Here is a 14,443-nt window from a genome sequence, read left to right on the forward strand (position 1 = left end):
CCAATTCATTTTAAAATGTTAATTAATTCATAGTAGCATTTCATCATTGTCTACCTTCTGAGACCATGGATACTAATAGTACAATGCATATGGGAGTTTATGCAAAAAAAGAGGTCCTCACAATGAAAAGTATTCTTTTAGGAGACTCTTGGTTAACTGGTAAAGTTTGGTAAACTGGTAAAATTTAATAAACTTGATAATGCTTAGACTGGTAATAGCCACACTCAATGTAAAGAATTTTCCTAATATCTTGAATTAATGTGGAATCTGGATGTTCTTATGATATGAACACCATACCTTGTTTTAAGATAACCTAAGCCATTGCATCTTTTCTGTAGCCCAGGGAAAATGAAACTAAAATAATCTTAGTAAATGAGCAGTAGTACAAAAACACAAACCAACATTCTGAGAAAGGCATTCTTCAAGGGGGCAAACCTCAACAAGTTCCCACAAGTCAAAGCTGACTAGACAGAAGAGGTCACAGATGTGACTGACTTAGTTGTTCCTTAGCTCTCCCTCTTACCTCAAACACTTCCTCATCCAGAATTCTGGTGCCAAATACAATGATCCCATTGACATCAATGATGGGGTGGTCACTCCGGTCCAAGAACTTGGTTGTCTTCTTTTTACAGTCCAATACCAAAGTCACATTTTTCTTTTGAACACTAATAGCTATTCGGTGCCACCTGCAAAAAAATAACACCCAAAGGTTCATTAAACTTAAGTTGGCATTCCCTGTGCACTATTTAGGGAGGGAGATGATTAATCTATACCTATAGGATCATGGAGTAAAGAGCTCTCCAAAGTGTTAATAATAGGTGTTTTAAAATAGACATAACTATTTCTAGTAGTCATAAGTGTCTATGCAAGATTTTCTAACTTGTACCCAAATTCTAGCCATTCTCTTCCCTAGTCTAGCTGGGAGCACGTTGCAGTTGATGAGGGGTCAGAGAACCTCATTTCAAATCCTGGCTCTGCTAGTTTATTACCTGTTGAATCATGAGAAAATTACTTAACCTCTTTTGAGGGCCTCTAAGCTCCCTTCAAACTCCAAACCTAAAATTCTATGATTCTACAACATATCTGAAGTTACTTTCCCATAAATATATGCATCATTAATACAGGGGACCAACTGAAAGTGTGAATGGTTTAGAATACTCTAACCTCATTTCTAAAAAAAAAATACCCCTCAAGATATTAAGAAATTGAAGGAAAATATGCCTAGTTTTGAGGACAAATCTATTGTAATCATTAACAAACTGGGCAGCATTTTCTGCACATATGATCCTTCATTGGTGGGTAAGTCAAAACCCTTTGGATGGTAGATTAATAATGTTATCATCCTACTTGCAGTTGAACAATTTCTTTCATCATTAATCCTCTAAGTATCAGACTTAACAGTTCAGGTAAAAAATGGTCACCTTATATGTATAAGAAATTCTTGGTCAAGTATGGTTAGGAACAAAAGGTCCTCTAGCTTTATCTCTTTACAGAACTTAAAAGAACACCATGACTGACCTGATCTATAATTTACAAAAACTGAACTGCCACATTCCTAGGATATATATTTAAAGGATAACAAAATTTTAGAATTCTGGAAGAGAACTAGAAAATATCAAACCCAATCCTCACATTTTATACATGATATCCACAGCCATTGAGTAACAGAACAGGGACTTAAATTCAGGTCTTCTGCCTCCTCGTCTAATGTTCATTCCACAGAACTACACTGTCACATTTGTAAACAGTTACATATCAAATATGTTAAGTTTAAGAGCAGAGAACATTTTGCTGTGACAGCATGGCAAGGCAGAATGACTAATTTGTAATAAGAAAACCTGGGGTCAAAAATAAACATTGACACATAATAGTTTTGTGACTTCAGGTAAGTCATTTATCCTCTATGGGTCTCAGCTTCCTTGTGCTGTAAAATGGTCATAATACTTGTACCACTTACCTATTGTACCACTTACCTACTTCACAGTATTGTTCTGAGGAAAGTGCTTTGTAAACATAAAGGTGAGCTATTATCATACATGTGTATTATATGCCCCAAAAACTACTGAGTAGAATCCACTAATCCAATTATTATAGCTGGAAAAAAATGAACTCTCTGATTATCCTAAATGTGACTTACTTGCCATCTGATAAGTTAATGCCCCTGAAGAGTGGATAGTCCTCTGGCCCAGGTTTTCCCATGTGGTCCTCATAGAGGAAGACGGGAGACCTGCCCATCTCCAGGCCAATTTGCTGGATCCCCTGCTCATTATAAATGGAGACCAGGAAGGCCTGGTTGCCCTTTTTAGCTTTTACAGTGGTTAGAATGGAGAAGTCCTCAGGAAATGATGAAGCTGGAACAAAGAACAAACAAGCAAGACTTCAGTGTTGCAATAGTCAATTCTTCCAGTGAACCAAGAAGGGTAGCCTTGGTTTCTGATGAGCCAAGAAAGATGGACCATGTCCTTGATTTCCTATAAACCAAGAAGGGTAGAGCATGCCCTTGGGTGCACTACAGCACACCTCACATCATGGAAGATAACCCATTTGACATGCCAGAATTTACATTACATCATACAGGCCAGCATACTTTTATTGGAAGAGTAGCTTCAGATAAGGCCTGGATCAGAACAGCTAGGAAGGGGGACAGCCTCTATAAAGGCACACTGAGAGAAGCATCAGCTATTTAGGGGGTTGGAGGTGGTAATCATCCAGTGATGGAGGAGGTACCCTCACTCATAAAAATCAAAGATTCTGGAAGTATTGAACTATTATCCAAGAATATCTTGTTAGTCCTGAAATCCTTCTCAGACTATGGTCTGTATGCTTCCAGAGTTCTCAACATCCTTCACACCAATCAGTTCATTTAACTAGAAACCTTAGGGTTCTTGGTGTTAATCTTCAGGCTGAATTCCATCATTTGCCACACAAATTGCTATTCCTCAAAGGCTTGAGGTTCAGAAGGAAGTGAGGGAGGAGTTTTCAAAATCCAGGCGTACTCGACTGGAAATATTAGCCTTTGTCCCCTCTGCTTATCAGAATTGGCCAGGGGTACACAGGGCTCTATAACAAGGTGCAATAAGGAAACCATTACTTTAAAAAAAAAGGGCCAAGTGCCCTTGGTTTGACTACATTAGTCCTCCACAATACTACAGACTTTCTGAATTGCCATGGTGAAGTTTTCTAGGCACAGGAAAAATTCACCTTGAGGAGCCTGATGGACACAAAAACCTCATCCCACTCTGCAAGGAAAGAAAGTTAGGAGCAAACTGGCAATGGACATCATTGCAACTGATGTGTTAGTGCCCTCTGCTGATTTAGTATCATAGCAGATCTGACAGTGTCTTACCTAGTTCTGTGCACTGGGGCAAGAGTGGAGAGCTGGGAAGGGGAGGAAAAGAAGTTCAAGAGAGTTCAATAGTCTGTTAAGATTTAAAAAGGAGGAACAAGAGATTACAAGTTCCATGAAAAGCACCAATTATATCACTGTCATACTTAACACAGGATGAATGACTTCTTGGGATTCCGAGGAAGGAAAAGGAGAAATCACATAAAATGTCACACCTGGGTGGCCATAATCAGTCTCCCAAAAGCATGGCCGTAAACACAAACACCATTTCTATTTTCCTTTATTTTTCTCTTTAAACCTTTACCTTATGTCTTAGAATCAATAAATATTGGTTCTAAGGCAGAAGAACAGAAAGGGCTAAGCAATGGGGACTAAGTGATTTGGTCAAGGTCACATAGCTAGGAAATGTCTGAATGGAGATTTGAACCCAGGACCTCCTGTGGTTGACACACTCAGCCCTTCCATACCAGTGTGCCCGAGACCATCAGATGGCTGGCCTCATGGAGAAACTGCCCATAATTGGTTGATTAGGGTCCCATGCTAATGAGGCAAAGATTTGAGTTTGGATTCCCAGGGGATCAATTAACATTGCAGTGTTATATGACCATAGACACTAAACTCCAGATCTCTAGGAACCCTGCTTTAATCAACAGGGTAAATCTATGTATAGCTCATACAATAAGAGAAGGTAGGAGGGACAATATGATTTTATTGAGGATTCAACTTAGGACGCCATCACCTTCCTAATAATGGTGGTGGGCTGCCCCTCAAGAACACACTTGTTATTCAGAGACCATGTCAGCAGTCACATACATGTCTCATTAGGAAGAGGATCAGTTGGAGGACTAGAACCTCATAATCTTGATGTCCCAGATGGCCCATATATAGAGGGGGCATCTATTCTCTGCTCTCTATCTAAACACAGTAAACTATTCACTCTTTTGAAGCCTCCTTGAGTGTTTATTCTGAATCCTGGCTTTACAAGGCATCATTTAGCCTTTTTAGTTACCATGGATTTGGGAGGAAATGAGTTAAATGATAAATGGATGCCATTTGACAGACCACAAACATTTCTGAAGTAAATGCCTATGTTTCACAACGGCCCAGCCAATTATGCTCTATAGTCATTGCTTTTCCCATTTCTTTGTTTTAAGGGGTTCATCTGCCTTTCACTTTGTATTCCACTCCTATATCCTTTTAATTCCAGGCACGTTTCTGTTTGGGATAAGGAAAGGCGCTGGGAAATTATAGAGCCCACATTCTCAAATATGATATACAGCTTAGTTCCACTAGCCTAGATATGTTGCCAGTTCATTAAAATGCTGTTTCTTTCGCTCTCTCGTTTTTTAAATCTCCATGGTAACGAATTTGCTCAGTTCAAATAAACCGAAAGGATAAATTATGTTTAACATTAATCTGTCTCTTGGCAAAATAACAATGGATTTAGTGTCACTGTTAGAAATGGTCCATTCTATGCACTGACATGTGCATGGGATTTTAACTGGTACATTTTATAATCTATGGCATCTATACAACTGGGAAATATGATTGTACTTTTAAAAATATATGCTTCCGACTTTATTTTGTGGGGGAAATATAACACTTTGGGATAACTCTCATCTGGGGATTCAGCTAAATCACTCAGGAAGCCCTGTGTAGTATCTCAGTTTCACCAAATGATGGGACTGCAGCACCTGCTCAGCGTTCCAGGCGCACAGTAGGTGGCCAATAAACACGTATTGAATGAAATAATACTACACTAGTGAGAAAAGTTATTGGATATATTGATTCATCATGTAGCTCGAGGGAACAAGGTAGCAGTCTAGGCTTAAAGCACCTGGACCTAGCCAGAGCCACCAGTTCACACACAGCCTTCATCCTTTCCAAAAATCCATGACAGATTTGGGAGGCGAGGGAAGTGTGAGGTCTCTTTGGAAGGCACGGAGGGTCTCAGTGGAGGAAAAAGATGCCATCTGGCACAGTTCTTAAAAGCTGGAGATTTGACCTGAGGCCAAGTTTCCACAAACCTTGCCAGGGATGCTGAAGGCTTAACTAATCCCCTAGACAGTATTAGTCACTGTCTCAAAGTGAATTGTAGAAAAATGGTGTTGAAATATCTCCCAGAGGCTAGGAATGCTGCAGAAGCAACTTTCCTCATTTGAGGGCTGGTTAGGGGAGAAAAGAGTCCTCTGATATATCTGCCAAGGAATGGGAGGACCTTAAAGGAGATTTAATCAAGGGTGACTGAGGGTAGGCAGTGTTAAGTTCTCATCTTAGTACAGACAAAGTAGAAAGTTTAAGAGATAGTCTTAAATATGCTGGGGGTGAGGGTGAGGATCACATCAATAGTGCTCATTTGAGAGGTACCAAGAAATGGTTCCCTTATCCCAAAACATCTTCCCCATCCGTCTATATCGCATCTTAAATTTCATCATTATCAATTCATTCTTGTAGCTTGACACATTGCTTCTAAGCAGTCTCTTTTAAAATGCAAATGGAAGGGGTAACAAATTCAGACCAAATTAGTTTGCCAGCTGGATTTCCTTCATGATGATGAATGAGTCAATGAAAGCAGGACACAAAGGAGATGGAATGTTGATAGGGGAAACAAGGGAATATGATTCTGGAGTATAAGACAGGGTAAGCACAGAGGAAGGTAGGGCATAGGAAGTATGTCTCTGAGTCACAGGTGAGCTACAGAAGGACAGGTGAGAAGGCATTTTAAGAATAGCTATAGGGGGCAACTGGGTGGCTCAGTAGAATGAGAACCAGGCCTAGAGACAGGAGGTCCTGGGTTCAAATTTGACCTCAGACACTTCCTAGCTATATGACCCTGGGCAAGTCACTTAACATACATTGCCTACCACTTAGCACCCTTCTGCCTTAGAACCAATAATACACAGTATTGTTTCTAAGATGGAAGTTAAGGGTTAAAAAAAAAAAGAACAGTAATATCCAGCACTTAAGGTTTGCAAAGTGTTTTACAAATAATATCTCATTTAATCCTCACAATAATGCTTGGGGGCAGATGTTATCATTATCTCTATATTATAGATTAGGGAAATGTGGGAGACAGTAGTTAATTAACTTGCCTTGGATCACACAACTAGTAAGAATCTGAACTCAGGTCTTTGTCATTCTAGCTCTATCCACTGTGCCACCTAACTGCTTTTCAAAGAAACCCTTTTCCTAAGTACTAGTAAGGAAAATGCTCTTACATTCTAATTAAAATTATGAATCCAAATTCCTGCTCCATTTTTTAATTTAAGGAAAATTTCATCAGGGTAATAACTAGCAAATTAATTTACCCAGGATAAATAGCATGAAATATGAACTTAATTTAGTTGGAGTAGGACAGTGGCTTCCACCAGGTCATCGATAGGCATTGCCTGGGAGGCTGTGTTTTAGAGCAAGATATGCCAGGCAGGGAGGAATTCACTTAAGGTGCAACCTCTAGCAAGAGATGGATCATTTGGTGGCTTCCCATTTTAACCAATTATCTTGCCAAATAGGACCTGAGCCTAGTTGTTTCTGTGCTGCTAAAAGACTATAAGTGTTGTAAGTTCTAGATGACAAAGACTATTTCACTTTTGTCTCCAGATCTCGAGTGCTTGAAAGAACACCTGGTATAATAGACATTTAATAAATGTTCACTGATTTATTGGCTCTAAATATCAGTATCCTTGAACAAACTCTTGTTTCCCTCTCAAGAGACAACTATGAATTTCAATGGATTTTCTAAATGCTCTAGATCAATCATTCTTACTTCCTCCCCAGCTAGCAGAATTCTTTCTCTTTGGGTGATGGGAATGTGATGCTTTGCAGATTACTAAACCCCATGAGTCTTCAGAGAAGGGGAATGGAATACCATGGTTTGATCATTTACTTCATTCATTCTTGATATCCATTGTCTTAAAATATTTTGGACATTTTTCCAGCAAAATTGCTCACACAATGAATTGGCTCTCACATCGCTTTAAAGACATAATCTGCATATATATATGTATATATGTATATATACATATATATATATATCCTTTAAAATGAGGTGAGCGAGCCAAGAATGCACAGAGTAAAGTGTTGGTGTCTCAGATTTTAAAGAAATCAGAGGGAAAACTTCTAGCAAGTTGAGTTCAAAGGTGGAATTGTGGAAAATCATCAATAAGAATCACAGAGAGAGAATTGCAATCTGCAAAAGCAAAGGGAATGTCCCCTCTAAGGAAACCACAGATACACTAATGTATCTAAGTAGGATAGGTTCTCAAAGCAAATTTGACCTTTGGTAGAATAAGCCCAGATTTTGAATTATTGGGCTTTAACTATCACATGATTAGAAAACATAATGGAGGAACCAAGCAGTAAGAAGTTAAATTTGATCCCTGTTAATGACCCTGCTAGATGCAGGAAAAAAACTGTACTGATCATTCATTCCCCTGACAGTAATCCTCAGGGGAAAGATTCCATTGAGCAAGCTAAAACTATCTAGGGACAATTTGAAATCTAGACTTGGCTCCTGTTTTGGTGTGTCAATGCCTAGAAACAAGGAAATAGTTGAGAGTATGCTTGCACAATCAGTAAATTAGGATTGGAATCAGAATTGGTCCTAACCTGGTTTAGAGGTGAGCAATAGATCACAAACCAACTTATTAAGTTAAACTGTATGGTACAAATCTCAAATGTTAGGTTTAGTGCCAATCTTTTAATTGGCCCTGGGTCCTCCAAGAAGGAAAGGCTGGTGTGATTTTAGTGCTAAGAGATGAACCACTTTAGCAAAGCTCTCTCTTTCTTTCTGTCACTGTCTCTATCTCTGTCAGTCTCTGTAACTTTGTCTCTGTTTCTGTCACTCTCTGTCTCTCTATGTCTCTCAATTTCTGTCTGTCTGTCTGTTTCTCTCCCCACCCCGCAAGATCCAAGATACAGAGCGGTATCATGTATTTCACTGGCATTCCTTTTGCTAACCTGAAATCACCATGACTTTCTTTGCATTTATTGTAATTTAATCCAGCTACAAATCCATAGCCCTTAGAAAAATGAATTGATTTCATCTTATTATTGCTCTAATAAAACTAGTCACTTTGGAACCAGCTTAAATTATGACCCTTCTTTTTAGAATGGTCATATCTGATCTACTTAAAGTGCCTCTAAGATAAATTTGAGTCATATATAGAGATTTGAAGCAAAATATGAGATATTTACATGGTAGTTTATAAAAGGAAAAGAATGAATCCAAGAATTTATGTTTGCTTTTTAATTGTTCCTCTCTACAGTTGGAGTGACTAAATAATACCATGTTGTCTTATAATAATTCTCCATTAAAATATGTTCTCTGAAACCCTATAGGGGGAATAATAAAGACTATTAGTCAAGCTGTTTCCAAGCAACCAAGAATGATTTGTAATTAGCAATTGATCATTTACATATAACCATTCTATACTAGTAATTAAAGTAGATCTCCTAAGGATTCCTCCTCGGTAATATTTTGATGACCTAGTTTGAATCACAGGATATTCTTTCTTAAATTAATGAGCATTTTTCATAGTCCATAATTTAGACTCATCACCAAATCCCAAGGAATCCATCTGGATTTCTTGAAGTTTTGCTCCTTTTCTGGGAGAATTACATTACAAAAGAAAGGCAACATGATACAGATCTCAAAACATTTGGATGGTATGTGATAGATACTGCAGTTCACAATGGAAGACCTGAGACTACTGAGTAACTTTGATCACAATGAGTGAGCAGTATTCCTCTATGTATTTCTTAAGTTACTGACTTTATTGCTATTATGAAATAGTATTTCTAATAACTGGATAATCCATCTTCTGAAGGACAGACTGCAAAACCTTATGTGGTCAAAATCTTCATTCAGCAAATTTTTCAACATGTTTGAAATATTGGCTATTGCATATCTCTCTATATATAAAAAGGGAGAGGAATCCCTTGTGTCCCCATTATTCGTTTTGAGTGTGGCTTACTTTCTTTAAGACACTTTAAAGTGATTTTCCATAAGCAAAAAAGACTTTTAAGAAAGAAAAGGATAAAAAGAGGGAGAAACATAAATATAAGAAAATAAAATGGAGAATTATACAATTAGTAATCATAACTGTAAATGGGAATGGGATGAGCTAACCCATAAAACTGAAGCAGACAGAAGAATGGAATAGAAATAAGAATCCAACAATATATTGTGTAAAGAGACACACTTGAAATAGAAAGACATACACAGAGTTAAAATGAAGAGCTAGAGCAGAATCTATTATGTGTCAGATAAAAAAAAAAAAAGCAGAAGTAGCAATCATTTCAAACAAATCCAAAGTAAAAATAGACCTCATTAAAAGATAATCAGGCTGGGGGCAGCTGGGTAGCTAGGTGAATTGAAAGCCTGGCCTAGAGACAGGAAGTCCTAGATTCAAATCCGACCTCAGACACTTCCCAGCTGTGTGACCCTGGGCAAGTCACTTGACTCCCATTGCCTACCCTTACCACTCTTCTGCCTTGGAGCCAATACACAGTATTGGCTCCAAGACAGAAGGTAAGGATTTAAAAAAAAAAAAAAAAGATAATCAGGCTAACTACATTTTCCTAAAAAGTACCTTAGACAATGAAGAAATATCAAAAACTTTTATAGCAAGTTTCTCTGATAAAGGCCTCATTTCTCAAATATTTAGGGAACTGAGTTAAATTTATAAAAACAAGAGCAATTCCCCAATTGATAAATTGTCAAAAATATGAACAGTTTTCAGAAGAAGAAATTAAAGTTTTCAAATAAAAAATGCTCTAAACCACTATTGATTAGAAAAAGACAAAATTTTAAAACTCTAGTACCACCTCACACCCATCAGAAATGACAAATAGTGGAGGCGATAAGGGAAAATAAGTATATTAATAAACATCAATAACAGAGTAATGAATTGATCCAAACATTCTGGAGAAACTTTGATCCAGCTACTAGATATTATTTCAATAAGATCAAAGGAAAAGGATCTATGCCTATATGTACAAAAATATTTATAGCCACTTTTTTGTGAGCCCAAAGAATTAGTAATTGAGAGGATGCCCATTAACTGTGGAATGGCTGAACAAGTTGTGGCATATGATTGTGATGGAGTACTATTGTGTTATATTTAATGACAAGGGAGTGGTTTTAGAAAAAACATTGAGACCTACATGAACTGATGAAGAGTGAAGTGAGCAGAACCAGGAGACACACAGTAACAAAAATACTGTAATGATGTTCAACTGTGAAAGACTTGGCTACTCTAATAGATATAATGATCCAAGAAAATTTCAAAGACTTCATAATGAAAAATGCTATGCTCCTCCAGAGAAAGAAGTGATCGACTCAGTACAAATTGAAGTACAGTTTTTGTACTTTATTTTCCTTGCTTGTTTTGCATGATATGGATAATATGAAAAGATGTTCTGTATTATTTCACATGTATAATTGATATCATATGGCTTGCCTTCTCAGTGGGTGGGAGAGAGGCCAGAGGGAGGGAAGAACTCAAAATTTTAAGTAAATAGTTTAAAGTAAATAAATATTTTAAGAAATAAATTTATCTATCTTTGATATTCTTTTCTGTGTGCTATCAACAATATTGCTGCTATAAGTATTAGGGTACTTCAGTACATATTTTGTTTATATATTTATAAACAATTGATATATATATATACATATATATATATATATAGTGAATTATGGATTTGAATGGTAGCTTCTTAAATAGACTTTGGGGGGCAGCTATGTGGTTCAGTGGATAGAGAGCCAGACCAGAGATGGAAGGTCCTTGGGTTCAAATCTGAACTCAGACACTTCCTAGCTGGGTGACCCTGGACAAGGCACTTAATCCCATTACCCAGCCCTTAATACTTTTCAGCCTTGGAACCAATACACAGTATTGATTCTAAGATGGAAAGTAAGGGTTGTTTTTGTTTGTTTGTTTGTTTTTAAAGAGCCTTTTGGCTATTAAATGGTTATAGATAACTTTGCCTTATCTCAGCAAAGGGAAGATGACAATGGTGAAATGTACCAGACTAGTCTCATGAAAATAAAAAGACACTCTCCCCAAAAATGACTAAATCTCCCAGGGGAAAACTCCTGAAAGTCAAGTTGATCCAACTAGTAGAGTGATTGTAATCAGAGGGAACAAATTTAAACTAACAAAATCTCTGGTCTTGAATAATAAGCCAGGGGCTGAATGTATTAAGCAATTCTATTTACAAATAGAATTCATCAGTGTAGGGAATTCCACTAATATAGGAATTCTTTCCACCTAAGAAGACTGCAATACATCTATGATTTAGAAAAAGTCTAGGGAGTTGTAATCAGTGAAGGTACATAGAGATTAAGTGACTTGTCCTAGATTACATAGTCAATATGTCAAAGGTGAATTAAAGACAGGCCTTCCTCAGACCAAATAAAATACCATTTCTATTACTTACCTTTGTCTCTAGCCAATATGGCTAGTGGATAAAATTCTAGGTTTGGAATCAGAAAGCCTTGCAATAAATCCCACCTCAGACATTTACTAATTTCATGATCCTAAGCAAGTCACTTATATGAGAGCCTCAGTTTCCTCCCCTGTAAAATGGGGTAATCTATGGCACCTACCTTACATAGCTATTGCAAAAATCAAATGAGATAAGCAATGCAAAGTGTTTTGCAAACTTTAAAGGGCTATTTAAATGCATTATAAAGTCAAATAAATCATCCAGGGTCACAGAAGGAGGAAGGTGAATGCATGAATATGTATTTTCTCTTTTCTAAATGGCTCAAAACTGGTTATCTTTCTAAGATTAGTCTGTTAGGAGAATGAGTGCTGGAGGGTCCCAGGCTTGGTCCCCCAGGTCTTGCTCCTGGCAGACCTTGCTTGAATTGGAAAGGCAAAATCCCTGCATATATCCTCCCATTTCCAGAGGGGGAAATCAATCACTGGTCTGTTCACACTTGTCAAGATAAAGACATCCAACTTTACAAAGTGCAGAACTGTAATGGTCCTAAGACAGTGTGGATTCAGGCGTTTTGGTTGCTGAAGTTTCTTCAGCCTCCTTGTATGTAATTAAAAGCTGAGGTCTGGTCCTTGGTAATTGATTCTCATTAAAAAGCCTCTCTCTTCCTGGTAATCATAATGTTTGATTCATGTGTTTCTTAATGCCATTGTCCTTAATTAAGGTTTTCTCTGACTATATTTCCTTTATAAAGACCCTGAAGTCTCTTTTAACCTACCCACCCAAGAAATTCTCATATCCTATTCACACTTAGAGCCTGGCTTTATACACCTGGAGATTACACCTGTTTGGAAAAGAGAGCTGTGAACAGATGTAGCTAATGCTCCTGCTCCCACTCAAAGATGTTCACACCCTTGTCATTACATGGTGAGGGCTGCTTAGTTTTGTTTTATTACAATTAGATTAAATGGTCCCCATCAGAAGGACTACCTAGAAAATAATGTACGCTTCTCCATATATGCTTTCCAGTATGATTCCATAATTGAAGACCAGAGGGTCATAACTTCCATATCCCTGGGATAAAAACACAGACTTCTTACCAGGATACAGCTGCTTGGTGGGTGCACTGAGTTGAGCATCCTTTGTTACTCGGTAAGCAACATCTGGTCCTTTGGAAGATTTTCTGCTTGCACAGAAACCTGTTGTTTTTGTTATCCCATCAGGCAAATTGTGAAAATCTAATACTTTTAAGAGATCTGCTGGTTGAGCTGAAAAAAAAAAGAGAGAAACAAAAGACAAGAATTAGCAACCAAATGGGAAATGATATTGTAGTCATCCACTACCAGTTCAGCATCAAAAGAAATACACCCATTCTCTCATCAATAAGCCACACAGAAGGGACAACTCTGGAAAAAAGAACTCCATGCTCTCCTTACTCCAGAACACATCCCTTTGCTTATATATAAAAAAGGTTTAAATATCTAGAGTCTAAAGGCAGAATATTTTTTGAGGAACAGCAAGGAAGCTAGTGCCATTGGATTACACAGTACATGGTAGATCATAAGATGTAAGATGACTGAAAGGGGATAAGAGTTGTTATGAAGGGTTTTGAATGCCAAAAAAAAAAAAGAATTTTATATTCAATCACCTAGAAGTGACAGAGAGCCACTGGAGTTAATAGAGTGGGGAGATGACATCATCAGACCTAAGCTTTAGGAAGATCTCTTTGATAGTTAAGGAAAGACTGGAAGAGATAAATGGCAGACAGACACACCAGCAGACTACTGAAATAGTCCAGGCATGTGGTGATGAGGGTCTATGATGAAGTGGTGGCAATATCGGAGGAGAGAAGGGAGTATTGTGTGAGATATGTTACTAATGTAAAACTGCCCTGGCAACAGATTGGACATGGGAGAAGAAAGAGAGTGAGAAATCATGAATGATACCTTGGTTGCAAGTCTGGGTAACTGGGAAGATGAGGGTCCCTCAACAGTAATAATGAAGTTAGGTAGAAAGGAGGGTTTGGGGTGGGGAATAATGAATTCAGTTTCAGACATGTTGAATTTAAGATCTCAACAGGTTATCTAATTCAAGATATTTAATAGGCATTTGGAGATGGGAAACTGGAAGTTAGCAAGTAGGTTAGTGCTGAATAAATAGATTTAAGAATCATCAGTATACAGATGATAATTAAATTCATGAGAGCCAATGAAATCACCAAGAGACATAGTACAGAAGGAGAAGAGGAGAGAGCTCAGGACAAAGCCCTGTGGGATACACACAGTTAATAGGCATGACCTAGATAAAGATGCAAGAGACTTCTCAGTCTCTTGACTAAGAAGGAATGGTCAGAAAGAGTAGTGTCACAGACTCCTAGAGAGAAGAGAGCACCAGTGAAAAGCAGGTGATCAAATGTCAAAGGCTACAGAAAGGCCAAGAAGGATGAGAACTGAAAAAAGGCCACTAGATTTGTCAGTTTAGAGACGGGAGGTCCTAGGTTCAAATCTGGCCTCAGACACTTCCCAGCTGTGTGACCCTGGGCAAGTCACTTAACCGCCGTTGCCCCCCCACAAAAAATACTGACTCTACGTTCTTTATGTGGGACCCCAGAATCTCTGGGTTGGAACTTTAGAGACCTCCTCATCCAAT

At 37.9% G+C, this 14,443-nt stretch overlaps 1 protein-coding gene across 1 annotated transcript in view; it reads right to left on the minus strand.

The window, feature by feature from the left end:
* Positions 1-14,022, minus strand: part of COL5A1 (collagen type V alpha 1 chain) — a 229,289-nt gene extending 215,267 nt beyond the window's left edge. Inside the window, exons 1-4 of the mRNA XM_044659681.1 lie at positions 14,013-14,022; positions 12,895-13,062; positions 2,138-2,351; positions 524-686 (exon numbers count right to left, since the gene is read on the minus strand). Of these exons, the coding sequence (XP_044515616.1) occupies positions 524-686; positions 2,138-2,351; positions 12,895-13,062; positions 14,013-14,022 (555 nt within the window). The remainder of the gene's footprint in view (positions 1-523; positions 687-2,137; positions 2,352-12,894; positions 13,063-14,012) is intronic.
* Positions 14,023-14,443: the final 421 nt, after the last annotated feature.

This window comes from Gracilinanus agilis, chromosome 2 (assembly GCF_016433145.1).
Source record: "Gracilinanus agilis isolate LMUSP501 chromosome 2, AgileGrace, whole genome shotgun sequence".
Lineage (NCBI taxonomy): Eukaryota > Metazoa > Chordata > Mammalia > Didelphimorphia > Didelphidae > Gracilinanus > Gracilinanus agilis.